General features: G+C 39.7%; 1 protein-coding gene across 4 annotated transcripts; it reads left to right on the forward strand.

The window, feature by feature from the left end:
- Window positions 1–78: 78 nt before the first annotated feature.
- cpne1 (copine I) lies at window positions 79–27266 on the forward strand. Of its 4 annotated transcripts, none has more exons than XM_080890455.1 (16): window positions 80–216; window positions 18129–18257; window positions 18349–18528; window positions 19909–19983; window positions 20071–20142; window positions 20514–20597; window positions 20815–20904; window positions 20989–21087; window positions 21170–21256; window positions 21721–21780; window positions 21970–22103; window positions 22288–22342; window positions 22521–22575; window positions 22998–23131; window positions 23219–23455; window positions 24124–27266. In XM_080890455.1, exons 2-16 carry the CDS (start codon window positions 18129–18131, stop codon window positions 24238–24240), a joined length of 1608 nt encoding a protein of 535 aa, XP_080746581.1. In that variant the 5' UTR covers window positions 80–216; the 3' UTR covers window positions 24241–27266. The 4 variants fall into 4 exon arrangements, with proteins under 4 accessions (XP_080746580.1, XP_080746581.1, XP_080746579.1 ...); XM_080890456.1 differs by lacking the exon at window positions 80–216 and adding an exon at window positions 16650–16944; XM_080890453.1 differs by lacking the exons at window positions 18129–18257; window positions 18349–18528; window positions 19909–19983; ... (10 more) ...; window positions 23219–23455; window positions 24124–27266 and adding exons at window positions 3711–3777; window positions 6058–9835 and having other exon boundaries at window positions 83–216.
- The last annotated feature ends 307 nt before the right edge of the window (window positions 27267–27573 follow it).

The following is a 27573-nucleotide window of genomic DNA, read 5'->3' on the forward strand; positions in this document are numbered from 1 at the left end:
AGGCAAGGTCTACTAAACTACTTAATTCCCCCAGTCGACAGGTGGCGATGTCGCTCAATCAGGATATCCCCAGCTGCGTGTTCTCGCGTCATCACGCCTGTCATCGCGGTGTTTGTGCCGACATTTCGTGCAGTCGTAGCAGCAGCTTGCAGAAGGGAGAAGAAAAGACCCGCGTTCATGAGTTAAACCTCAGTGTGTTTGTTGACAAATTTCTCGGTAAGAACACATCCGCGGCTGCTCGCTAAAAGACGAAATCACAGCGGGAGCCGATGAAAGCACGCAGCCTGCTCGTTGTTCCGCTGCACTTCACACACAGACACGCACACATACAAAGCAACCACCCCAGTCAGCTAGGTCGCTAATGAGCATTAGCCTGCTAGGAAGCTAAGCGGTATAATCTACATTCACTCTTATCTGCTGAAAATTTGATAGTTAGCTACGACTGTATAAACTCCACGTAGACTATGAATGCCTGTTAAGCGTAATGACTGTTAGCATAAGAAAAAGTGTAAGCAGACTTTGTGTAAAACGGTGTCTTAACCGTAGCCGCAAGCAGATATATACATTTTTCTATTTTTCACTGAGCGTCAGTTCGTGTTCTTGTCGTGTATTTATTGAGTGGAGTGATGGGCATGGAGGAAGGTTTTGAACGATATTTGCTACGATACAACGCCGTCCGTCACTGCATAGTAGAAACCAGTAAACCCCGGCTTTGGGTAATGACGTTAAGCGTTGAGCCGCGATGTTGTCAGAGAGGATGTTGTTCAAGATGAGGCTGAGTAGTCATGGAGACCATGTGGGGACGTTTCTGATAGCTGTTAACTGATGTGTGGTCTTGGTTTATGAACATCAGCCCTTTTCAGATATGAAATATGCAATCCCAGCTCTCCCCTGTGATCATTATGATTTAATTCAGTCATGATAGAACCGAGAGAGAGCTTCTAAAATATGTAGTATACAGTATACATGCCGTTACACTGTAGCGTTAATATCATGATTTAATATATGCAACATAGGCCAATGCTACATATTTTTGTATAGCCTGAATTTATGACGATGATGCGCCTGTTGTTTTTATGTAATTCCTACAGGTAAGTGCATAGTCAAGATTTAGGTTGTCAACATAAAGAACAGCTTAAAGTGTAAGACTGACTCTAAAGTTATGTCTTTTTCACACTCATTACCAGGGATGCACCAATGTTTTTGTTTATTTGCATTGTTTTTATAATTTTTAAATTATAGAAATAGGTATTTTTTAGAAGTATTTATTAGAAAACATAAGTAAACGCATTGGAATGGTTTGATTCTCTATCCATTATAATGAATTGTGGACAGTTGTGACAGCACTGTTTCACACTTTCTTTAACCAATGTGACACCACAGCAACTGGTAAATCATCTTATTTGCAAATAGGTTAACAACAGGGATGAAAACTTCAGTCAGAAATAGCATTCAATAAGGAAAACTACTTAAGTCCCAGATCTCTGCAGGTAGTTTTGCTTTGCCAACTTTACCTGAAAAAGTTTGCACTGGATTTTTTTTCCACTTCAAGTTGTAGTAGCTAACATTTTTACTTAAGTGTCTCAGACTGGGAAGAGACACAAACATGGTTTTGGTCCCGAGCCTGGATAAAAGGGAGAGTTTTATCAGGATGGGTATTCGGTGTAAATGTCTGCCAAATTATCTGCTGTGATGCCTTCTTGGGAAATAAGTGAGGAGCAGAGTTGCATGTTAAAATATAACAGACAATTGTAATAACAAGGAATTTTTTTTTTCATAAATGTATAATTTGTGACATTTTGAATATATGACTATCATAACTAATCCTCACACAGCAGTATGTAAGATTAATGAGTCAATTTGGCCAAATATATTGGTGCATCCCTTCGTATGGCCTTTCATGTACACTATTAATCAAACATGAGACTTGTATATCAGTGCTTCTAAACATTCACATCAAAGGTGCATGTCTGAAAGGGGCTTTAGTTGAGTTTGTGAATGACTCCCCAGTTGGTCTGTTGGATGCTGAACACAGCAAACAGGAATATTTATCAGTTTCTCCAGTATTAGTGGTTTCTAATTTTGTTCTGTTGGCTCAGTGTGCATTGCGCAGGCCAGTGGAGCTCTGTGCCAGAGATTTTTCTTTATCAGACATTTCTGAAAAAGGAGGGCTCAGGTGTGCTCTGGGCTTCATCCCAGAGGCAGTCTCATTGTCCCATCTGAGACTTGATCTACATGCTGAATGTTGTGAATGGAGAGTTCCTCATTCTTGTTCTTTGGTAGATTATGGTCTTACTTTTTTCATCTTCAATTCCACTCTTTGATTGATGGATTTGACAGCCAGTTATGCGTTCCAGCTTTGAACCAACAAATTAAGACAGTGTGTTTTTCCTTTTGATTCTGAAGTTTCTTTCTTGAAAATCAGTTTCTGGTTTTCTTTGTGTGATTTATCAGCTTCACTGTGTCTCTGTTGTGTTAATACAAGCTGAATGTTTAAACTTGCTTCTGGTTACTCGATTCTTTGACAGTATTTGTTTGTTGCTGTTTCCTCTTCTGCTGTGTTTTATCCTCTTGCTGCTGTTGATGTTGGTAGTGGATGTCTTGAATGAAATTGTTTAAAATCTAGTTTAAAAAAGCAGTGGGTACACTGCTGACGCTGATAATGCTAATGTTAATGTCCAGACTGATTTTGGTGGGTGTGTTGAGTTGTGGGTAGTATCCTGGCATACAAACATGTTCCTCTGCAACTCATTGCTTTGTACTTTCTCCTCTGCTCAGCTGCTGTCTTTGGTGCTGTGCTGGTAATTAGTTGCTGATATTACTTTGGTTTACTTAAAGCTAATGTTGCTCCGGTTGATATGATGCTAATGTTGCTCTGGTTGACGTGATGCTTATGTTGCTCTGGTTTACATATATCTAAATTTGCTTTTGACAAAATGTTGAAAATGTTGCTGTAATTGATAAGTTACTGTTGTTACTTCTGTAATAGTTGTCCCAATGATTTGTGTTAATTGCTGACGATGTGTTGCATATTTGCTGGTTTGGTTTGTTCCGCTTGTTGTGCTCTTTTAAAGCCAGATGCTGAAGTGTTGTCTGCTGGATTTGGTCAACACTGTGATGTTGCCTTCGACCTGTTTGCCAGATTGGTTGGTTTTTTGGGTTGTTGCTTTGACGTTTGGTGGGCATTGCTGAATGTTTTCAGATATTGTTATTATCTATTTGTTGATAATTACATTTTTTCGTAGCTGAAGTCATCATGTTGTTGGTTTACGAAGCCTAAATGTTTTAGTTTAGTGTGATATGTTGTGGGCACTGCTAGTCTTAGTCATGATGAGGTTGAACTTTGGACTGGAGTTCTTCTTTGCTTCTGGCAGTAGTTTTTCTTTTTGCTGTCTCATTATGATGATCTGTTGTTGGAAAAGATTTCCAGTTTTAGTGTCCATGGAGCTTATAGAACAATTTTCGTGTGCTTTTCCGTGATAAGACCAGCTTTTAGTTGTAGGGCTAAACTCTTCCACCACATACTACTTGTGCAATATTCAGCATTTTTTTTTTAACTGAGTGAGTGCAAATACTTGAAACTGATAAAGCACATCCTGTCAAAACCTTCTTGAAAATGGCTCAACGTACCATTCTTTTCTGTGAAAGGCTGAATTCATTGATGATGTTTTTAAAAACAGGAATGCTTGTTTCTTTGACCTTTTCACCAGGTTTCAGTATCCTGCAGAAAACCTCTGTCTGTTACAGTGAAACTATACACACAGCTTAGTTGCATTGGTGAGTTGGAAGTTGCATGAGATTTATAAAGGATTACTGTTGCACGAATGATTCCATAGTTGAATAAACAAGCAATATCGCTGTACTGCATGATAGACAACTTAATGAACCTTATTGTTGCAGCCAGTTTATTAGGGCTCAATATTCCAGAGTACCACTGCAAAGACTCAAGGCCTTGATAAACCTTAGACAAACTGGGTTGAATGACACTTCATCATCCGTTTCATCTTAAACAAAAATTAAAACATTTAAAAATTCCCTCTTTGGGCTTCACTGGGTTTCCGCCATAACTTAGTGGCCTTACTAAATGTACCTAAGGCCAGAAAAAGCAGAAAAAGGAGGAGGAAGTATTAACATGGCACTATTCAACCAAAGTAATGAATACTAGGTACACATGAAGATCAAGTACAATAGGCTACACCAGCAGGAGGGCAGGGGGGGGGAATATAGCCTCAAAATTTTATCACAATATTTTAATCATGATATAGACAAAAAAATGCTGAATGTTTTATTGTGCTTCTTTGGAGGCTGCTAAAGAAACTCCCATTTCAGATAGGTTGGGTAGGGTTCATAAAAACATAGTATTGCTATAGCAGTGATATTGGATAATGACTTTTTTATGTCACTTAAAATGTTATATCAGTATTGTCATGGACAATATGATATGGCACAGACCTACAGTGCACTGAATCACAGTTAATCTTGTATACAGCGATGGATGATTTTTGCCTGCTATAATTAGCGAATGTAATTGGGCAGATATTAGTTGAAAAATAAAGGTGAAATGGTATTAAACATTTTGCTACTTCAGTCCATTTTATTTTAGTATGTTTGTTTTATTTGTTTTAAGAGTGTTCGCACCAAACATGAAAAAAAAAGTCTCACCTTGCGCCAGTACACTTGCTGAGTAGTTTTATGGAATCCACAAATGTTTGGCCATAATGGCCAGTAGGAGAAAAATCACTGCAGTGCTGCCATCATTTCTAAATGTTCACAAGAACATCTTCAAATTTGCTCACTTTTCTCCAAGCTTTTTAGTTTTTTTCCTGTTCGACCATACAGCTCCTTCAATCCACTAACACCAGCATTAAACTGGTCCTCACTTTCTAAATGTTGGTGATGTCAGAAGACGCTAGTCTCTGGGAGAATAGAGAGAAAGATGAATACACGTGGATTTGCCTTAATTTCCATTACCCGCATGAACTTGCATAGACTTTTGTCAAAACTTTGCTTCACATTTGGTGTGAATGCTACACTTTAAAAAAAAAAATTTGTTGACAAATGTTTAAAAACAGAAGGCGTACAAGATACGGTAGCTAGTGTTTAACTAACAGTCATAATTTTAGCTCATAATTAAATAAAATTTAAATAAACACGACCTGAAAATGCAACCATCTTAATGCTTGATACTCAAACACTGGCGGAAACCCTGGACTTCAGATGCTTTTATGCAATCTAGTATTGAAAGTAAAACAAGTTGTGTTAAAGTTTTCTTTTTGTGCACACAATTCACATTGAAGGTATGTTGATACCTGAAAATGCTTGTTGAATGAAACAAAAGCTGTGCTACTTGTCTTTACAAACCAGATAAGCTTTACTGAGGATTAGAATTTGACCTGGCCAGGTGCATGCATGGTTTAGAAGGACAAAAAGATATCACAGATGACAAATGAGTCTCATTTTTGGCATGTAAAAAAAATTTTCAGAATTTTTAAATGTTATATATTTGCAATTCATGACAATTTAGGAGAGAATATACCACATATCATCACAGCGTCAACTTTATCTGGATTGTTTTTTTCCCCCTGTCTTTAAGCCTGCCTGAAATTCTTGCTGTTCTTTAAGCACAATTTCTTTGTTCTTGCTATGCACTGTTTTTAACACTTGTCAGTTATTCAATACTAAAGCTATGTTTAAAGCTTAAGATTGTTTTGTGGTCTAGTAAAATATGTTGGGCAGGATTGCTTAATTATCAAAATGAAAGTTTAGCTAACCTATTAAGTGGTTCAGAGAGACTGTTTTAGTTGACAGTTTTGTGCAAATTTTTAAAATTCTTACCTCTATTCCCCAAACCCCTTCCAAAAAACCTTTGGTTTCCAGATGGCAAGACAAAAAGGAGTGCAAGATTGAGAACTTGTTATTATGAAGCGCTTAAAATTGTAAGCACTGCTGGCTATGCAAAAGAGACTCCTATCCAAGTTTACTAGAAAAAAAAATCTGGAAACGATTGGTCACCCTCTCTCTGCTCTTCATCTGATGGTAGTGTTGCTTTCTCCCCAGGTTTTAGGGCTGTTGTTTAGCAGTCAGTATGGCGGTAGTCATCAGACTGCAGGGTCTGCCCATAGTGGCTGGCACCATGGACATCAGGCACTTCTTCTCTGGCCTCACCATTCCTGATGGGGGAGTGCACATCGTGGGGGGTGAACATGGTGAGGCTTTCATCGTCTTCGCCACAGATGAGGACGCACGGCTGGGCATGATGCGAACAGGTGGGTCCATTAAGGGCTCCAAAGTGTCGCTGTTGCTTAGCAGCAAGACAGAAATGCAGAATATGATTGAACTCAGTCGCCGGAGATTTGAGGCTGGGGCAGGGGCTGTGGAGATTGCTGCACCTACAGCAGGAAATGCCAGTCGTCAAGCAAGTGCTGCCCCTATACCCACAGTACAGTCTGGGGCAGGGGGGAGAAGCGGTAGCCATGGAAATCAGGGTTTTGGTAACACCCCGACTGTAGTGACGGCAGCAAGCTCATCTCAGGAGCCACCAAATAACAAAGCTGCAACCAGCTTGGCCAGCGTGGTGCCCAGCTTCCCCAACAGCTACAGTTCTGCTCCCACAATCACCACAGCACTGGCATCTCTTAATGCAGGACCCCCACCCATCCCTCCACTTCCCAGCATGCCTTCCATGCCTCCTATGCCCACACTCCCTACTATACCAATTCCTCCTCCAGTCTCCTCCCTTCCTCCTGTTCCTACTGTTTCGCCACTGTCCCAAGGACCTCCAGTGCCTCCTATGTCACACCTTCCGCACATGTCCTCTCTACCTCCCTTCAACCCTTCCCTACCTCCCCCAGCTGGACTAGGCTCGGGCCTTCCTCTTGGGACACCCAACCATATGTTGTTTAACCCTCTTTCTCCTCTGGCTTCACTTGGCCTTCAAGCCCACATGAAGGCGGCTGCTGCCGTAGCCACTGGGGGAGGAGCTGGCAATCCTGATGAGTTGTTTGTTCTGCTGCAAAACCTCCCATTTTCATGCTCAGAGGTGGAAGTCAGGGAATTTTTTCGGGGTCTGGGGTTTGATGCTGTTCGCCTGATGAGGGATGGACAGGGGCGGCCAACTGGTAGAGCTATGGTCAAGTTCTTCTCACCCCAGGAGAGCTTTGAAGCAGTGAAGCGTGGAGGTGGCATGATGGGCCAAAGATTCATTGAGATCACCCCTGGCTCTGAGCGTCAGTGGGCCAGCCTCAATGATGGGTTGGCAGGCCATGCTCCTCACAACAGCAGCAAATCAAATAGCAGTAATGAGTCACAAGATCTGCAGCACCGCCGTGGTAATGTAGAGGCAGGAGGCAGAGATCAACGAGCAAGGTCGCGATCTCCCCACCGACAGGAGTTCTGTGTGTACCTAAAGGGCCTTCCTTATGAGGCAGACAAAAAACAGATTAAGGAGTTCTTTAAGAATTTGGACATTGTAGAAGACAGTATCTACATTGCCTATGGCCCCAATGGACGAGCCACAGGAGAGGGATTTCTCGAATTCAAATCGGAACAGGACTACAAGGGAGCTCTAGGTGCTCACATGCAGTATATGGGCAGCCGGTTTATTCAGGTTCACCCAATCAGCCGTAAGGGAATGCTAGAAAAGATTGATGCCATCCGCAAGCGTGAAGCAGCACAGGGTGATGGCAAGAACCAGGATGGCTTAAAAACGCCCAGAAATTGCGCCCACATTACCAACATACCTTACAACATCTCCAAGAAGGATGTTCGAGCCTTTCTGGAGGGTGTGGGCATCTATGAGGACACCCTGAAGGTCCTGACAGATAGCCATGGCAACGGTTTAGGACAAGCCATCTTCCAACTGCGAACTGAAGAAGATGCTCGCAAAGCTGAAAGACTGCACCGTCAAAAGCTCAATGGACGGGATGCCTTTGTCCATCTTGTGACCTTTGATCAGATGAAAGAAATTGAAAGAAATCCTCCACCCCAAAATAAGAGGGGCCAACGCAACCAGAACCAGCAGAACCAAAACCACCACCAACAAGCCCAAACAATTCCCCAGCAACCCCAAATCAATCCATTTGCTGGGATTAGTGGTGAGGAGTTTAACTTTCTCAGAAACACTATGGGGAACCTCAACAGCCCCCCATTTGTGACTCCATTTTCAGCTCCAGGAAATGGGCTAGCAGGCCCTCCTCCTCTCCCACCACTGGCTGCGGGATTGGGAGATGTTAATTTGGGCGTGGCTCCCCCACTAGTTGCAGGCCTTCCTGGAGCGCCAATCTTGGAGCCACCTGGCTTTCGTAGTGGAGCTGCAGGAGGGGGTCCATTCAGCCAGGATGGGCTGAGAGGCTTGGTACCCTTTGACAATGCCAACAGAAAAGGAGGTGTGGGAGGACAGAACCGAGGGGGAGGGGCCAACAACAACCAGGGGCGTCCAGGTGGTGGAGTGGTGAGTGCACAGCCAGTGTTCACTCCAGGGGCAGAGGGTCTCCGCAACCAGCCAGCCCCCGCAGGATCCAATAATCCTAGCAGTCAGCGTGGCGCTGCTGGCCCAACAATTGTAAAGCTGCAGAACATGCCATTCACCGTGACAGTGGATGAAATCATGGATTTCTTTTACGGTTACCAGGTGCTGCCTGGCTCAGTCTGCTTACAGTTTAATGAGAAAGGCCTGCCAACTGGAGAGGCCATGGTGGCCTTTCAGAGCCACGAGGAGGCCACTGCTGCAGTTATGGACCTCAATGATCGACCTATTGGAGCACGCAAGGTCAAGATAAGCCTTGGTTAAAGCCCCTACACTGACTGTAGTTAAAATTACCTGGATTAAGTCAAGTTGAAACAAAGCCAGCCTAAACCATACCAGATTTTGGACACAGTTCAGACCTTGCCCTGTGCTGTGACTGTCCCTTTGTGTAGATATTGGCAGGTAAGCCAGATCCCCTGCAGTCTGTGCAGTAGAAAACTATGACTTTGCTCTTTTCTGCAGCTCCTCCACTGACTTTGATAGCACAGTATCATGATTAATATTGCTGTGATTGTAATGATGATGATGCTTATGATGATGATGGGAGGATTTTGGTCCTTTTGTTTTCAAGCTGTTAATGACATCACAGCTTATTTCCAAATCCTGTCAACTCATGATGCAGCGAACACACTCAACTGTTTTAGGTTTTTCTGTGTGTCTTTTTTGTTGTTTTTTTGCTATGCTAATATTGCTGTATATGCTTAAATATGCTGCGCTGCTGTGGTTCGATATTAACATGCTCTGTTGCTGTAATTCTCCACATTCCTTGTTGCTGTGGTGAAATCATGATTTTAAAAAAGCTATGTTGCAATGATCAAATGTTGCTTTGGTGAAATGTTGACATGCCCCTTTGCTGTGGAAAACGTATTACTGACTTGAAGTTTTGTGGCCATTGTAAAAGAAAGACACTTGCTATAGTAAATGTTGTCTCAAATCTGTGTTGCAACAGTCCTCTGTTGATACGTGGAGTGTGTGGGATGGACAGATTGCTGACTTCAGTTTTATTTTGTAAAAAGGGGCTGCTGAACTTCTTTAATTTTTCACATTTTTTATCATCTCGCTGTGTTTGAACAATGCCACCCTTTTTCCACAGCACTTGCTCAGTAGATGTTTGGATTGTAGAGCGCTAAGATGAAGTCTGTAGTGTTTTTAGTTTGGTAGCTTTTTGTTGTTTCATAATTGTTTTGGATATTTTCTTCTTTAAGCTTATGTTTGTTTCTCTCTATTGTCAGTGTGAAAAACTTGTATGAACGTATAACCCTATATGATGTGGAGTCCTCTTTACTTTAGCTAATAAAAGGATGTTCCTCACCTGCGATGAGCTCTTTCTGACTGCTCTTCACTGTCTGATGATGGAAATTGACTGAATATGAGTTATTTTTGTAGAAGCGGAATGGAAGACTCGTTTGGACTTGTTTCCAATACAGGTGACCTTTAATATCGACATCTTCAACTCAATATGAATAGGCGTTATTATGGGAAAGAACTTGAACCTATATAGTTATCCGTTCTCTTTTACACAGTAGAGAGATTTTGTGTTTGGGGGGAGGAGGCGTACATGTAATGGTTTTATTTTCTCTGGAGTTGGAGGACAATGTAAAAAAAACAAAGGCACAATTTAAAAAGGCTGACGTGAAAGTTTTGCTGTTTGAAACAGTCAGAATAAGATGACTGAATCAATTGAAATGCTTTAGTTTAAACTTTTTTTTTAACCATCAGTTGCACACAGAGGTTTGACTATACTGTCACAGTAAATCTCTTTCTGTGGTTAACACTAGACTTTTAACAAAACAAGATCATAGCAACAAAAAAAGGACATCAAGAATTCCTGAAACAAAATAAAACAAAAAAGGTGCTCTTTTGTGCTTATAACTATAAAAGTTGTAAAATAAAACATTTGATGACCTCAAATTACAGAAACAAAAGTCTAGATAGTGAGTATAAAAACGACTGACCAAGAACAGTCGCAGGTCTCACAGTTACCTTTTACGGTAATAGCTCTATGGCATGTTTTGCGAATTACAGCATTGTTTAGCTAGCGAGTCTCATTCCCTTGCTTGTCTGAAACTCCTGCTGTCACCATGTTTTTCCCAGTCTGGTAATATACTCCCTACCCCCCCCCCGGCCAGGTGGGTTGGCTGCGGGGGGAATTACATGCAGAATATTGCCATGGTAATTTATACTAGATGGTTATGTTAAGGCCATTTTAACTATTGTATGTGGAAAAAGTCATCATACATAGTATAGTATATTTGATATATCGCCCAACCCTACATGAAACTACCACTACTATGACAGCAAAGACCCAGTAACTGAGTTAAGTACACAATGGGGGTTTTTTCCAGTCCCTAGAATACTTGGTTGAAAACTATTTTTAACCACTTCTGCTGTGATGCTAAAAGGGAAGCTGACTCCCAAGAAAATTTTCATTGGTGTTTTTAAAATAATTGTTTAGCAACAAACCTCTGGAGCACTGTCTAGCATGTTACAGGTGAATTGCGCTACAGTTACTACTACTATACTTTCAGCTGTTTTTTTTGTTGTTTGTTAGGAATTTAGTTAAATGCTTTCTTAGTGGAATTGTTTATGAAGAGCCTATGCATTCTTGCACAGTTATAGAACTAAAGCACATTGTGTGTACATTGTAGCTGCAGAAAATAGCTGTAGCTTTTTGTGAAAATTTAGGCTTCCCTTAGAAATATGATGGGACATGAAGGCAGAACTTCACTAACCCTTTGTGCCTCAGCAGTATTCATGTTGTCTAATTCTCCACACAAAATAGAGCTCATAATTAAATTCATCCTGAAACCAAGAGTTAAATAATAGCTGACAGGGTAAAACAAACACTAGTCATATATGAACAAGAGGTTTATGATATTCTATGACAGCCTTTGTTGTTCACTGAACTCTTCTCTGAGCAAATTCAAACCAATTTGTGGAAGATCATTTATCCCAAATTACAGGACAGTTTTCAACCAAATCGTCAAAGTTTTGATTTGTCACCTCAGCTGCTCTCATTTTTGTCGATGTGCTTTATTTATTTTTTTTATTTGCTGCAAACTTAAAATAAAGCCTTTGGATGTATTATCAACTCTGTTGTACTGAGTAGAGGTAGTGGAGAGCATCATTGGAGGTAGTTTTGTCTGAAGAGGAGTCGTCTGCTATCTGGATATGGTTAACCTCCAAGCAGGTACAACAGCGTTCAACAATATGTGCATGCATTGCTGAACTTTGTGTGAAACTGTGGGAGATAAGCAGGCTGTAATAAAGAGAACTGAAGCACTGTCTTTAAAAAATGGTTGCTGGGAAAGATGACTGTGTCTTTGTTGTGAAGCTGGTGTGTGGAGTGAAGAGAAAATGCAGTGCAAATTAAAGAGAAAATTTTTTTTTCTGACAATTGGTCTGCAAAGGATGCATGTCTGTGCAGTACCTGTGTTTTGGTGGGTGAGTGTGAGGCAGGGGTAAAAATTATCCCAGCGTGACTGCTACTGAGCTGTCAATCATTCAGCTGCTTTCCACCCTCCTGATAAATAGACATCCAGAAGGCAGATCTTGCAGGTGAGTGAAATTTAAAGCACATGAGGAATTTCACATAGTTTATCAACAATACCCTGAAAAGTGCTGGTGCTGCCTGTAGAGCACCAATATCATTAATCCTAGATTAGTTTTCAAGGCCATAATTGTTCAATGATTCAAAAAAATGGAGCAGGTGGCAGGCCTACAGCCTTGAATCACTAGATTGTCTAAATTGCCCAATGTTTGGAAGGCGATACATACTTATGAGCGATGGTAGCTATTAGATGGCTCCTAGCCTGTATAAACTCCTTGGAAGGTAGTAGAGGGGTTTTTTGTAGCCTGTAAATGGTAGTCTGTAGGCGAGTTAAACCTATGGATGTCAAGCTGTAGATAACTTGTGGTAGATTGAGCTCTTTTAAGATTTTATAGGCACAGGCTCAGGGAGTGGCAGCCATCTGCAAACCTGACCCTGGTTCTGCTGAAGGTTTCTTCCTGTTAAAATTGTTTTTCTTCTCTCTCTTGGCAAGGGCTTGCTCATAGGAGTTTTCTTTGTATTATTGTTTTACAACATAAAACTCCTTGAGGAAACATCTGTTGTGATATCAATAAATTTACACTTGCATAAATAAAACACTATATGACTAAAACTGAATTGATTCAAAGGTAAAGGCTGGCAGTTAAGTGGTGAATAGTAGTTTGTGGATGGTAGCCTATGTAGCATTTCATTTGTAGATGGCAACTAGTACAAGGTAGCATGTAGATAGGAAGTAATTTTTGGTGGATAGTAGCCTATATATGGTAACCTTTTGATCATAAGAGCACTGGAAGGTAGCTGGTAGCATTTAGACTTTAAGTTATAGGAAGTGTATGGTATGTAATAGCTTTCTAAAAGGGTACCTATAGAAGGTAAATCATGCCTAGCAATGCCCCGTGGATAGAAGTCTATATAGTACTTACTATGTAACGGAGGAAGAATAGAACATGATTTCAGGTAAATGGTAGTGTTTTGGCAAGCTTTTGGTAAGCTGTTGATGATTATATAGGGTTGATGGTGCCCTCTAGATTATATTGTTTTGGATAGTAGTAGCCTGTGGATGGAACAACGGCTTACAAATGGTAGCCAATATAGTGACTTATGGATAGAAAGTGGTTGTTGTTAAATGGCTGAAAATGGTTAACTTTTGATGGCTTTTTAAGGTGGATGCCGTTCTATAGAATATGCTATGTCAATGGTAGATAGAGGAATGTGTATAATAACATAGTGTTTGATTTTTGGTACAGTACAAATGTAGATGGTTGCCTGTGGACAGAAAGTAAGTGCTGGTTGACAATATTCTGTCAAAGGTAGATAGTATACTGTCAAAGGTAGTCTGTGGTTAGTAAGTGATTGTTGGTAGCCAATAGATTACAGGTGTCCAACTCCAGGGTCGGTGCAGGTTTTAAATGTGTCCTTGATCCATCACAGCTGATTTTAATGGCTAAATTACCTCCCTAACATGTCTCGAAGTGCTCCAGAAGCCTGGTAATGAACTTATCATTTGAATCAGGTGTGTTGAAACAGGGTGACATCGAAAACCTGCAGGACACTGGCACTCGAGGCCTGGAGTTCAACACCCTTGCAATAGATGGTGCAGAAGGTGGGCTATGTAAACTGTGGTTGGTTGTAAAAGGTAAAGGGTATTGCTGATGCCAGAGGCTTCTGGCCAGTAACCAACACATGATAGATGTGGATTGAATGTGATTGTTAGATGATGGTGCTCTGCAGATAGCATTGTCTAGATGGCAAATAGTGCTCTGTGAATGGTATTCTATTAGTAACAGTTACCTGTTGGAGGCCTATAGATGGTGTAGAAGGTAGATGTATGCGTTGGAATGCAAATTGAGCCACGGCAATATATAGATGGTCATGTATAGACATTACAGAATATTTTACCTGTTGTTCATAGTTAGCAACTGGTAGATGGGTTTTTATATGCAATTTATATAATATATAGCGGTATTAGATGGCGGAGATTGGAAGACTGGCATTTTCTGATAAAGTTGCCGCCTATTTAGCATTATTTTGGTAATGATTTGAAAATCAGTTGAAAATAAATGACTAGTAACATTAACCCAAATATACAATAGTTTTACAACATAAAATAATTTTAAAAAATGTAAACACATGCAGCTAAGTAAATGCAAAATTCACAAAATAATTGTAGGTAGGCAACCTGACCTAGTGATGTTGGATGAACAAATAAGTAATTTAAAATATATATATATATATTATAATTAAGTAGAAAACGATATACTACCTTCTTTATCCTTGAATGAGAAGTGGTGTATAAAGAATGGGGAGGAGTCCACTTGTGGAAATGGAGGAAATTGTGCGAAAGATTATTGACTGGACTGATCACGTATTATTTTTTTCTTTTTAAGGCATATGAAACACTTACATATGCCTACAAAGTTTGAGCATTTTCTTAATGCCACTTCTAGATTCCTTGCTGCTTCAACTTTAATAATAATAATGTTGAAATATTAGTATTTGTTAATTAGTAAGTCTTTCATCATATGGATTTTACAGAAATGCAAATTAATGACCCAAATATGAACAAAACAAAGAAACAACATTTTTATTGTATAGAATCATGCAGTGAGTCTAACAATATAATAAATGTACATGAAGCTAAATTAACACCTAAGTACACTAAGGTAATGTTAAAACTGATATCTATCTATATCTAGATAGATATACAGATAGATATGGAGGAAAAGGGGTAATCTGAGCCCTGTGGGTTCTTGCAGATGCTGTTTTTTCTCAACTTTTTTGGTCTTGCATGAGGTCATGATAAACTTAGCAAGTGCATATGCTTTTCCAACTTAGACAGTTGGCGTGAGTTTCAGGGTTATTTATTTTTGATGAGCATAACATAAAATTAGGGCTAAAGAAGAATAATATAATGTTTAATGTATAATGTTTAGCTTAAGGTTCCTGTTACATTATTATAGCATGGATTGGGTGCAAACTTATTCCAGCTCTTTTTTGAGGCTGCATCTTACTCAAACCATGGAGTATGCTACTTTCAACATATTTCCTCACAATTAAGTCCCAAAGATTTTTATTTATTTTTATTTTTAAGAAAAGGGTGTGAGTAGTTTTCAGGGAAAGAGATCCTTACAGAATGAGAATCACTGAAGCAGGAGCTCTGTTTGTTTATGCATGTGAGATCTGCACGGTAAATAAAACAACAATACTCTCCCCTACCCTCTCTCCCTCCGTACTGCATTTATCTGTTTGTGCTTTTCCTGGTGTGTTTCTGTGTTGCTTTTCAGACTGCACTGTGGTTCTACTGCGAAGGATGAATAAAATGAAACCATATTGTTCTCTGTGGGGAGGGTGACTCATGCTGTGTGCAGTTTGTTCTGTTTCCTCTCTGCTCTGACTGTTGTTCAGTCTATTTGGTCTCTTCTTCTGATCACCACAGTACATCTGCTTCATCATTCATTCATTTAACTGCAGCTGCAATAGCACTTCCGGCCCAAGTATGTGATCTTCAATATAAAAGCACTAAAACGTTTAAGTCTTAAAGCACATGATCTTTTTTCCCTCAAACATCAAGTCAGATGAAGAAAAAAACAAAAACAATAGCACCCTCCCCCAACACACATTATCTTTCTTATAGCTTCGTTACAAAAGAGCAATGGGAATTCTACTTTGGAGGACATAAAAATGAGGTTGAAAGCTTTAAATAGATATTAATAAAATATTTTTCTATTAGGTCAGTTTTGAAGTGAAATTTGGAAAAAATAAATCTTCAATTGGAAATGCATACATAAATCTCCAAATATTGCTACATCTCTGTAGCAATATTACCACCCTCGTAAACATGCTGGACTTTAGCAAAAACAATACACATATTAGGATGGATTGTTCAGCCATGATAATTTAAACTAAAATTAGGTGGACTGAATATTATCTCTGATGGGATGCAGTCATGATCATTTATAAATTACTTGTACGATTTATAATCCTCAAGGATTATGAATTGTGTTAAAGTGTGTAACACTGTTAAACATTTTTGCATTATTGCACTGGGATATGCTTTAATCCTTACCATATCTTTAAGTCTTGTTGTGCTTGTGTTTGGAAGTAAAGCTTTAATTATGCAAGATCTCAGGGACTCTGGACGTTTTTCTCTCTGTCCTGTCATCGTTGTGTTTGGGGTTATCAGCTTTGGTTTGTTGTTGGTGCAGTAATCTTTGGAATAGTTTCCCCGTTTGCTGCAGCAGCTTAATTCCGAGGCGGGTGTAATAATAATATCTTCAGGCTATGCTAAGGTTTAAACGAGGTGGTATGATTTCTTTTCTGTTGTTCTTGTCTCTGTACCAACATTACTACTAATATAATTATTAATTACTCAACAATGTGCATTATACCTGGTCGGCTGTAGTGTGATTGGAAAGTTAAATGAGTGGGAGGATTGATTGCGTTTGGCGTTATTGAGCTTTTATTGTGAAGGAGTCTACAGGACATGTGAAAGGTAGTAACGTCACCGTACTCTTGTTCGGGATCAGAGGGCGTTACTGACGGTTGTTTTGGCCAATCAGGAGTCGAGTACGCAACCGCATGTTCAATCAGAGAATAGTTAGCCTGGCCACCACCCTCCCGTGACATCGAAGGCTTTCGAGCAACGACAAACGGAGTTATTTTCGTCTCAGTTACTCAAGGCTTGTATTGTGTGGCGTGTATTTTACTAGAAATCCTGATAAACTGGTCAGATAACGTTTAGTGAGCTCTTTAGTGTGTTTAACAGAAAAAACAGGGAGTAGTTTCCGTTCGCGGGTTGTGGGAGTGGCTGTACACCGCCCTTGGTTTTTATTCCTGTTTGAAGGGGATAAAATATAACGGATCCAATAAGGTGATTTTTAGCATTTATGATGGCATAATTCTCTTTAAATGTGTGCTTGTGCGAGAGTGTGTGAACTTCGTGTGTTGGAGAATTGTGCTGGTGTAACTGGTTTTACAGGTCAAGTCAAATCTCCATTCAATCTCATGCTGATGTTGCCTTTAAGGGGCTGCTACTCCTCAAGTTCGTGCGGGTGGTGCCTTTACCTGCTTCTGCTCCTTTTGTTGATTTAGTTTGTAATGAAAACGGCATATCAGGTGGCAGATGGTGCGAATATGTCACATGAGTTGTTATAGAAGAGCCTGGCTGACTTTATGGCTGCTGATAAAGACGATACCGCCACATTTCCTCTGTTTATTGAGTGTCTGAGACCGGTGGCCTCTTTTGAATGTGGAAAAGATAAATGAATACAGTCATCAGAGATATGCTGTCTTACATTTGGGCTGTTTTATGACTCTGTGGTGCAGGAAGTTGCAGAACACAAAACTGAGATCTTGCCAAACTTCATTTAAATTCTGCAGCTGTTTGTGGTTAAAGAGTGATTGCATTTGTGGTGTTTTTGAGCTGCTGTTTCATTTGGGGACATCTTAGGGAACTCTGCTGAAAGTTTCCGGTTTTGAGTGGCATACCAATAAAGAGGTTTTGGCTTGCTACCAAAAGGAAACTTATCAGGATTGCAATATAAAATAATTTGTTTTTATTTTTAATCAATATGATTAAAGTATATATTAATGTATAATGAGTTGACCAAAAGTGACACAGCACTTAGGTTATATGAGGTAACTGACTCACTTCCTGGACCAGGTGGTTGCTTGCAAAGACCCAGTATGGTTAAAAAAAAAATCCTGTTACCAACGCGTGTTTTTGTTTAACTAATGTACAGGAGCAGGAGATGAGAAGAGTATGATAGTGATTAGATGTTGTGTTTATATTGATCTGTAGCGGCTGAGTTGTTGTGGCCACTTTGGGTAACCTGAGGCTTTGTGTTTCTAGTGATTCAGTGCTTATGGATAAGCATTGGTGTTATTTGCAGTTGTTTTTTTCTGATACAGGGTACTATAACTGCTGTAAAGACACACATTTCTACTCTTGAATTACTATTTTAACGTTACAGCTGTCACTGTAAGCTATGCTGATATTGAACTCTTAAGTTCTGAAATATGCTGATTTTAATTTCTTTTCTGCTCCTCCTTCAGATGGCAGACTGTGTCAGCAAGGTGGAGCTGAGTGTCTCCTGTGCTAACCTGCTGGATAAAGATGTGGGGTCAAAGTCTGATCCTCTGTGTGTCCTGCTGGAGAGCACTGGAGGAGATAAGTGGGCTGAGGTAATATGACAGTCACGCTTCAGAACAGAGCTTTGTTTGGCTTCAGACTTCATTCTAATGTGAGAATCCTGTTGGTGTTTCTCTGCGTCAGTTGGGCCGCACTGAGCGTCTGAAGAACAACTCCAGCCCGTCCTTCAGTCAGCGTCTCCGACTGGATTATCACTTCGAGAAAGTTCAGAACCTGAAGCTGGGTGTCTACGACATCGACAACTCCAGCTCTGACCTTGGTGATGATGACTACCTGGGAGGGGTGGAGATCACACTTGGCCAGGTACACACCGAATGTGATCAGCTATTACTTTCAATACCAGATTTATTAGAATCTATTTTTCAGTAGACTAAGGTTCAGCTCTTCAAAATGCAGTCAAGCTTATTTTTTTGTTTGTTTTTGTGTCCCAACTGTTGTAGGTTAGAATTGTAACTTTCAGTCTGTTGCTTTCTCCAGTTTCCCAAGAGGAAGCAGGAGAAATGTATACAATAGGATGGACATATATATAAAAAAGAGAAATATATACAAAAATAAGAGAAAGGCACACATTAGAGTACAAGTTGCAAAGTGCTTGGGAGTAGTGCAAAAGAAGACAGACTTGGTCTGAATATAGTGTGTTTGCGAGCGGCCTGAGTGATGGGGGTCGCTCAGATTAGTGGGGTGGGTGGGCAAGGGTGGGGTACTTTTTATAAAGTTTATACATTTTTCATAAATGTATGTGACATCAATCATATAACACAAGTTTCACTATAAAGTTACTGAAATAAGTAGATGCACTTTCTTTATTGAAAGTGGAATTGTAACTCATTAACTTTCATTAAAACTTTTGTTGGCAACGTGTCAGAAACTAGCTGAAATGCAAAATATGCTGAATATGACCAAGAAATAAACAATTTGAGATGCAGGAAATGTTTCACGGTTTTTAATTATTGTGCAAAGTTGTTGCAAATAAATTTTCTTTTAACTAACATAATGATTCACGATCAGCTGTTCCAGTCTTACAATGTGTAGATCATAGGTGTCAAACTCTCAGAGCTGGCCTACTGGTATTATACAGCTAATATATATATTGTTTAGTATTAAGCTTTGCTTGTTCCATATTCAGTTTTTCAGCAAAACGTGTTTGAGTCCATAAGAAAAGATTCATTCTTATATCTGGAGGAATAAATATATTTCAATAAATATTAACGTTAGCCCGCGACTTTGTTCCAGTTTTGAATTTTGGCCCACTGTGTATTTGAGTTTGACACCCCTAGTGTAGATTATTCAATGCAGATTATTCTGCAGTTTTCCAATGTAATGCTGGCGCCCTCTAGTGGTGTCATTGAACCATAACGAGCTATGCTGTCTGTGCTGCAGCTGATTGGCTGTTTTTAATTCTGAAATGGCGTTTTTGTTGTTGTTGTTGTTGTTGTTGTTTTTTTTTAAACTTACAGATTCAGGTTGAGTCTACTGGTTTGAGGCATGCAAGCTGATATAAGATTATAATCTGATATCCATTAAAATGTTCAACAACACTTTATTTTTGTTAGGCAAGAAACTAAAAAGTTCCTCTGAGGTCAACATTGCCCTCTGCTGGACAAACTGTGTTATGCAAATTCAGGTTTGGGAGCTGGCTGTCAATGATTAAGCTGCAAACATTACCTTCTCTGTGTGTTTCAGATAGTTTCCAGCAAAACTGTGACCAGACCTCTGCAGCTGAAGAAGGGCAAACCTGCTGGGAAGGGAACCATCACTGTATGTAGAGTATCGCTGTACTGAGAATAAAACAAGATTATGATGACTGTGACTTTAACATAAGTGTGTGTGTTTCTGTGTGTGTAGATCACAGCAGAGGAGATAAAGGACAACAGAGCCATTGAGTTGGAGTGGGAGGCTAAAAACCTTGACAAGAAGGTATCTTCTACTTCCTACTTTATTTAATTCTTAATTATTACTCACTGAGGTTTGATCTCATGAACAGCTGCTCTGAATGGCTGATGGTGTTTCTTGATACTCCCCATCGGTCTTATTTTTCCTCACCTTTGTGCTTAAAAACATAATTTAAGTGTATTTTTTAGCTTTTTAATTTTGAGCTTTTCTTAGACTCTCATTTTTATTACAAAGAGTTTGGTAATGTGTACTGAATTTTCCTTTTATATATCTGAGCCACTGATGACATGCAGCTATATCAGAGTATGTGTGTTGCTTTCTAATCTACCCTCACAGCTTAGTAAAATGCATCGCCAATAAATGAGATTGCAGCATGCTGTCCTCCGTTTGTTTAGGATACGTTTGGGAAGTCTGATCCATTCCTGGAGTTTTTTAGACAGGGAGATGATGGAAAATGGCAGCTGGTCCACAGGACAGAGGTAAACACACATGCACACACCTTATTTCATGTGAGAGATGGCTGTTAATTGCTACGATCCTTCTCAAACTCTTTCTTGTTGCTGAAATACAAAATATTTAAACATCTAACACTCTTAGCTTATCATGTGGAAAAACTACAAAAGCACAAACAGAAAATTATGGTGAAGATGACCGAGATGAGGACTGTTTCTGTGTATTTGTGTTTTCTGTTTGTAGGTTGTGAAGAACAATCTGAATCCAACCTGGAAGAAGTTCACCATCCCTCTGCAGACTCTCTGCTACAGCGACCTTGAAAGACCTCTGAAGGTTCCACCAATTAGAATCCACCTCAGTTCATGACAGCCAATCAAATGTGTAACTGTTCCATTAAATCCTGTCCTTCCTTTGCAGGTGGATTGTTCTGATTACGACAGTGATGGATCTCATGATCTGATTGGTTCTTTCACCACTAAAGTCTCCGATATGCAGAAAACAGCACACGGCTCACCGGTGAGTCCAGCGATGATAAGACACGTGACGTATTTTAGTTTGCTGCTGAGAGGTTATTGAGCTGTGCCGTGTTGTTCTCCAGGTGCAATTTGACTGCATCCATCCCGAGAAACAGAAGAAGAAGAAGAGCTACAAGAACTCTGGAGTTGTCTCTGTCAAGAGCTGCAAGGTAAAGACTACGTGACACAGGGTTCTCTTCAAGGGGTTTACTTTTTTAAAATTTTCAACTTTATTTAAATGGGAATTCCTTTAAAGTTAAAATCTCACTTTTGTTTAATGGGGACCTGCCCAAGAAAGTACACATTACATGGTTATTAACATTATAAAATCAAGTAAATCAAAAACATATATCAGATAAAAATAAACAAATGAGAAAACGATGTGCATAAAGTTCAGCTTAGGGATACTAATTCTACTCTTCCTCTACAGTTACTGTGTAAACCACTGTCAGACAGACTGAACAGATTCCTCCTCTCTTGAGCTGAAGTTTCTATTCATTGAGTTTTCTTGAACTGTTCACTGCTAATCAGAGCTCTGTCAGCTTGGCTTGTTGGTGACTATTGCCGTGATGGAAGTGAATCTTTAGTAAAGATGCATGCATCGAAACATGTTTGATTCTCTGTTTGTGTGCAGCTGATCACTCAGTACACCTTCCTGGACTATGTGATGGGTGGCTGCCAGATCAACTTCACCGTATGTCAACGCCAGCTCACATGCACACATTTTAAGTGGTGTAATTTATCTAACCAAGCTCAGTAACTCAAAGGGTGGCTTATCTTTGTCATTTGACTTTTCAGCTACTGATCACAACTTATCAATCAACTTGAGCAGTTGAAAAAGAAGTTAATAAACTAACGCAGTAATTTTATGTGAACGCTTTAGGTTGGGATTGACTTCACTGGCTCTAATGGTGATCCTCGCTCACCCAACTCTCTCCACTATATGAGTGCAGATGGGCTGAACCAGTACCTGTCTGCTCTGTGGTCTGTGGGCCACGTGGTCCAGGACTATGACACGTCAGTACTCATTCACTCAAACTACACCCAAACAACTTCACATCTCCAACCTGAGCCTTAAACTCTAAACTCTGCAGCCTTCTAAGCTCTTGTTCTGCTCTCCTGACTGCACTCTAACCTCTGGTGAAATGAAAATGTTTCTGATCTTTATGTCTAACAGTCATTATTTTGTTTCCTCTTTCAGCGATAAACTCTTCCCAGCGTTCGGTTTTGGAGCCAAATTACCTCCAGACTACCAGGTCAGCTCTCTAACCGACCAATCACAAAGCCTGTTTCTTTAGTTTCTATTTGTTTCTGAAGTGAGAGATCATTAATTCCCTGAGGTGTAAAAATTATTTTGTAATTTTCTGATTTGATTTCGTTGATCTAAATCAGTTATGTCCGGTTTACTAAACCGTTCTACTGTTGATCCTACAGGCGGCACACCACGAATTCGCCCTCAACTTCAACCCAACTAACCCTTACTGCCAAGGTACACACACATTTACTGTACCTCAAAAGTGATATGATTTACTAGATTATTCCATTTAAAAAACAGGTGAAGGAAGAATTAATTAAAATTTTATTTAAGATAGTTTAGCTGTTATTTGACAAAAAAAAAAGATTGTACCCTTAGTCATGAGTTTTAACATCTTATTATGTATCAATAAAGATGTGATTTGATGAGCATTAGAATGGGTTTTTCCAAAGGTAGCTGCATGGGAAGAGATCTCTCTCACTAACATCTGATGCACACACAGTCATTTTGTTCTGAAGCAGACCTGAAAAGTGACAGAAACCGCTCAGTTCAAAAAGGAGAAACATGGTTACCCTTAGTAGGCATCCAAGGAGGGAAGAGTTAACAGATTTTCTTTTTAAAGTTTGGTTTTTCTGCTTTGCTGCTGCCACTCTTAGGCATCCAGGGGATTGTTGAAGCCTACAGGATGGTTTTGCCTCAGATCAGGCTCTCTGGACCAACAAACTTCTCCCCCATCATCAACCACGTTGCCTCCATTGCTGCCGGTGCCGCACAGGCTAATGCTGCCGCTGTGAGTGAACTCATAACAACTAAAGCTTAAGACAATTAGCCTGAAATACACAGTCTAACTTTGACATGTATCTTCTTGTCTCTGCAGCAATACTTTGTCCTGCTGATCCTCACTGATGGCGAGATCACTGACTTTGACCAGACGAGGGACGCCATCGTTCGGGCATCAAGACTCCCCATGTCAATCATTATTGTGGGGGTAGGACCAGCTGACTTTAAGGCCATGGAGCTTCTGGATGGAGATGACGGTGTGCTTAGGTCAACAACTGGAGAATCAGTCGCCAGAGACATTGTCCAGTTCGTGCCGTACAGACAGTTTGCAGATGTAAGTGTGATGCATAAGAAGACTAAAAGAAAGTTCAGGCTCAGTTACAAAGGACTCATTCCTGTGGCCTATCATTTTAATATTTTAATTCTTTAGTTATAAATTTAATATTATTCCAACTTTTATGACAACTATTATGCTGAAAACCTGAAAGATAAACAGAAACATTACTTCTCATGCCGACACGGCACAAAGCAGATTTTTAGATGCTTTCCACTAAAACAGTGCAGTCACTGTGCCTAAATAGGCAAATATAGACAGAATTTAGGTGGATTCTTGCTTGAATTTAATGAAATGCAAGGACATTATTTTTTTTACATCTTCCTCCAGAATGACAACTTTTCTCATCCAGTTTTGTTTTATACTGACGGCTGACCCCTCCCTCCAACTACCCTGCTGGATTTACCTGTGTACTTTTATAGATGAAGGGATATTTCTTTCATAGAAATGATGATAAGTCTCTACATTCAATTCATGCAACCACTCTCCTCAGAGGGCACAAAACAAAAATGCATCAACAACAGAAAATATTTTCTTAATTTAAAACCTGTTCAGGTCTAAAATAATATACTCTAAATGTTAACCTGTCTCTGGGGGTGAAGTCATTTCTGTGCATGGACTCTGTGGTGTTGGAGGAAATCATTAACAACGTCTCTCTCTTTTTCCAGGCTCCTCAGGCTGCTCTGGCTCAGTCTGTGCTCGCTGAGGTTCCCAATCAGCTGGTCTCTTATTTTAAAACGAGAGGGCTGGATCCACCAAAATCTCAGGCTGCTGCTAAATCCTAAACATTCCGCATGCCCTAAAGCCCACCCTCACATTCCCCAAAACCGAAGGCCCACCCTCATGTCATTCCAACCCACCGCTAGACCACATGCCCCCACTCGGCCTTCAGCCACAAAGTTGACCACTCTTCAAGGACCACGCTGATGTGTTAGCCAATTGCAGAACAGCACTCAGCTGTTAGCCAATCAGGATGCCACAGGAAAACATCCCAGTTTTGTTTACTCCATTTAAGAATGTCTTTGTTTCCAGATCTTTGTCTTCTATAGGTGGAATGATAATCTTAGAATAGAAATGGCAGATTATTTATTCCTTCTGCTGCTTCCACAGTATCTATGCAGATCACATGTTTGTTAGCATGTTTGAATAACAAAGAGCCCCACACACACACACACACACACACACACACACACACACACACAGACACAGGAGAAAAAGTGTCTTGTTTTTGTTCCACATGTATTCTAACAGAAGAAGAAAGTTACTGACAGAGGAGATGTGATCTCTAAAATCTGCACAGATGTCTGGGTTTTCTCATTCGTTTAAATGTAGTTTTATCACAGCAGCCCCTAGTGGACATGAGTGGCACTGCAGCTCCTGGTTCCTCAGCTCTGTGTGTGTGTTGCTCTGATTAGCTTTTTTTTTTTTTTTTTAAATGTGCCAATACCTTGCACTTTGCTGGAAGATTATATTACAAATGATATATAGCTTTACACCTACCGCCTTACTATAGACTTTAATGCTGCCTTATAGTGTAGCCTTAGTTTAGCTTCTTTCTTGCTACTTGAGCCTGGATGTTTCTGTATAGCTCTCTTGTGCTGCTGGTTGTTAATGCTGCCATTTTGGCTCCCAGAGCTCCATTTTGCACATTATGTCAGTAACGTTTGCAGGTTACTAGTAAATCTGAACGTCTGCAATTCAACTGCAATCAATTGATTGAAATAGAGTCGAGGTTGGACATTAAAGATAATATAATGTGTGCTTTATAAGAAAGCAATTAGTATCAAACATAATGTGCAAAGTGAAGTCAAACAAAGTTTAGAACAATGACAGTAAAGTGCCTTTTTGAATAAACCTGAAAACTTTTCACACTTGAATGAATCCTGGGAGCCAAAATGGCCACCTGTGCTGCACAGTGACATCACTGCTCTATTTGGATCCTATGCAAATAAGATGTTATTGAAGTTGGAAAAAAATTGTTTCCAAAGCAAACACGAACACTTTAAAACATGAATTTGTATTCAAGCTTGAACTCCATATCACAGCAACATGTCCAGGCTTTGAAGGATTAATGCCAAGGAAAACATGAGATGCAGAAGTAAGCAATTAATAATCAAACTAAGCTTTTATGTAACTGAAACGCAGTGAAGTCGTAAAACAGCAAGCATTGTGGACACTTTAAGAAACCTCAAGATAAACATGGCTCCTACAGCCTGGGATGCTGGGATTTAAAACGTGTCAAAATATGTTTACAGCATAGTCACATTTAATTTTGTTATAAAATACTGTTACCACAGCTTCAGCTGTAAAGACTTCTAAACAATTATTAGATGTTGTGCCTTTTTTGTTTTTTAAAAGATTAGCTAGAGAAAATGCAGGAAAGGAAGGAGGAAAAATGGGAAAAAGAAGTGCTTGGTTAAACTGAAACGCTCGACTTTGTGGTCGGTGTCTTGACCTCCAAACTCATGGCAAGATTGAGCTTTTTTTTACTCATGTCACATCATCACTTTTGCAAACGAAAAGAAGAAAAGTGACATCAACGTTCGCTTTTCACAGCTAATTTTAGGTCAAATTCTTGTACTCTGTATTGATTGTATTTTTATTTTAACTTGAGCCAAGATTTCTTGTTTCAGTCTCATGAAAGTGCTGGTTTGATTTTCTTCAATTAAAACTCTGAGAGATCAGATCTCCAGGGGAAAAGGTCAGGCAAAAGTGATCAAACACGTTGTTTTATCTATTTTTAATTGAAACTGTATTTCACCATGAATATGGGTGATAGAAAGCCACCTCTTCTGCACAGCGTCCTGATAGACTCGCAGGAAGTGAATCCTCTGCTAATTTTGTCACAGAAGTTCAGAGATCAGCTGAATGGGATAAACTGATTCTTATTAAAACACCATCTCCCTTGTTTTGCTTTACTGTTTGCCAAAATCCTTTTCCTTGCAGAACTGACTATAATTGTCACAGCAGCGCACACAACTACTGTATTAACAGCTGTGATCAGTTCAACAGAAAGATCCGTATCATTTAAATACATTTTTAACAACGGCAAAATTTTTATTTATTTTTTTTAAAGTTCCACGTATTGGACAAAATTTGGGCGAAAAGTCAGTTTGTGTTTTGTTTTCTTTAAATTTCTTTTCTTCATCTCATGATCTGCGCTATGCCAAGCCTTTAGGTCGGGAGCTGCTGGTTTATTTCTGCTGTGGCAAAGGGGTTAGGGTTAGTCTTAGAAACAGGTCTGCAGTGTTTGAATCTTCTGCAAACAGAACATTCTAAACTGTTGTAGAAAAAGATAATAAAATCAGAACAATAGTGATTTCATTTTGGTTGTTTTGGGTTTTTTTGTACCAAACATTAGTAGATTCAGTAGAAAGCTTTTTTTCTTACAGGTTGTTTTTCACCTTCACCCTCACCTGGTGCTTCTAAAGAAAGGGAAACTTCTGTTTTCACATGTTGAATACTGAAATATATTTTTGTTCTAGTAAAACATATTTTAGGAGTCAATTGTTGATCATATTGATTGGTCACATGGTGCAGTCATCTCACAAACCCACAGTATCAACAAATTAAGCTTAAGATTAGGTATTAATAATGATAAAGCACTACATCTCCCATAGTATTCCCACACTGCTGCAGGCTGTGATTAGAATAGTTTGTGGAGCCACAGCATAATGTGACTAGCAGCTCCACTGCTTGTTTGGCTAACTACTATCGACTTACCTGTGTAACTAAACCAGTATAACCAATAATAAACCTGTCTGTGAAGAATGCTTTTCTCAAGATGGTAATAAAAACTGGGAAATGGAAAGCGTGGTGGTTTTTGTGTTTCATTGGAAGAGCTGCTGCTGTTCTTGTAAAAACGTCATTTTCTTCTTATCTTTACTTACTGAGAGAAGGACGACTGTTTGTTTAGCTAGTCTACCTCTCAGCATGAATGATTTCTCACACAAACATACTGACGTTCATGTTTCAGCTCCATCGGGTTGAAAGGGAGGCTTTGCTCTTTATATTCAGTCGAACACACTCAGAGCTGGTCAAACTATCTGATCATCTGTGCTGGAATCAAACATTTGTTTCCCCATCATAGAGTTCATCCACTCAAAGTTAAAACTGCT

The sequence above is a fragment of the Rhamphochromis sp. 'chilingali' genome (genome assembly GCF_963969265.1).
Source record: "Rhamphochromis sp. 'chilingali' genome assembly, chromosome: 9".
Taxonomy (NCBI): Eukaryota; Metazoa; Chordata; class Actinopteri; order Cichliformes; family Cichlidae; genus Rhamphochromis; species Rhamphochromis sp. 'chilingali'.

What these genes read in the sequence shown, in the direction of transcription:
- cpne1 (XM_080890454.1), top strand. Translation starts at nt 6,086, where the DNA reads ATGGCGGTAGTCATCAGACTGCAGGGTCTGCCCATAGTGGCTGGCACC.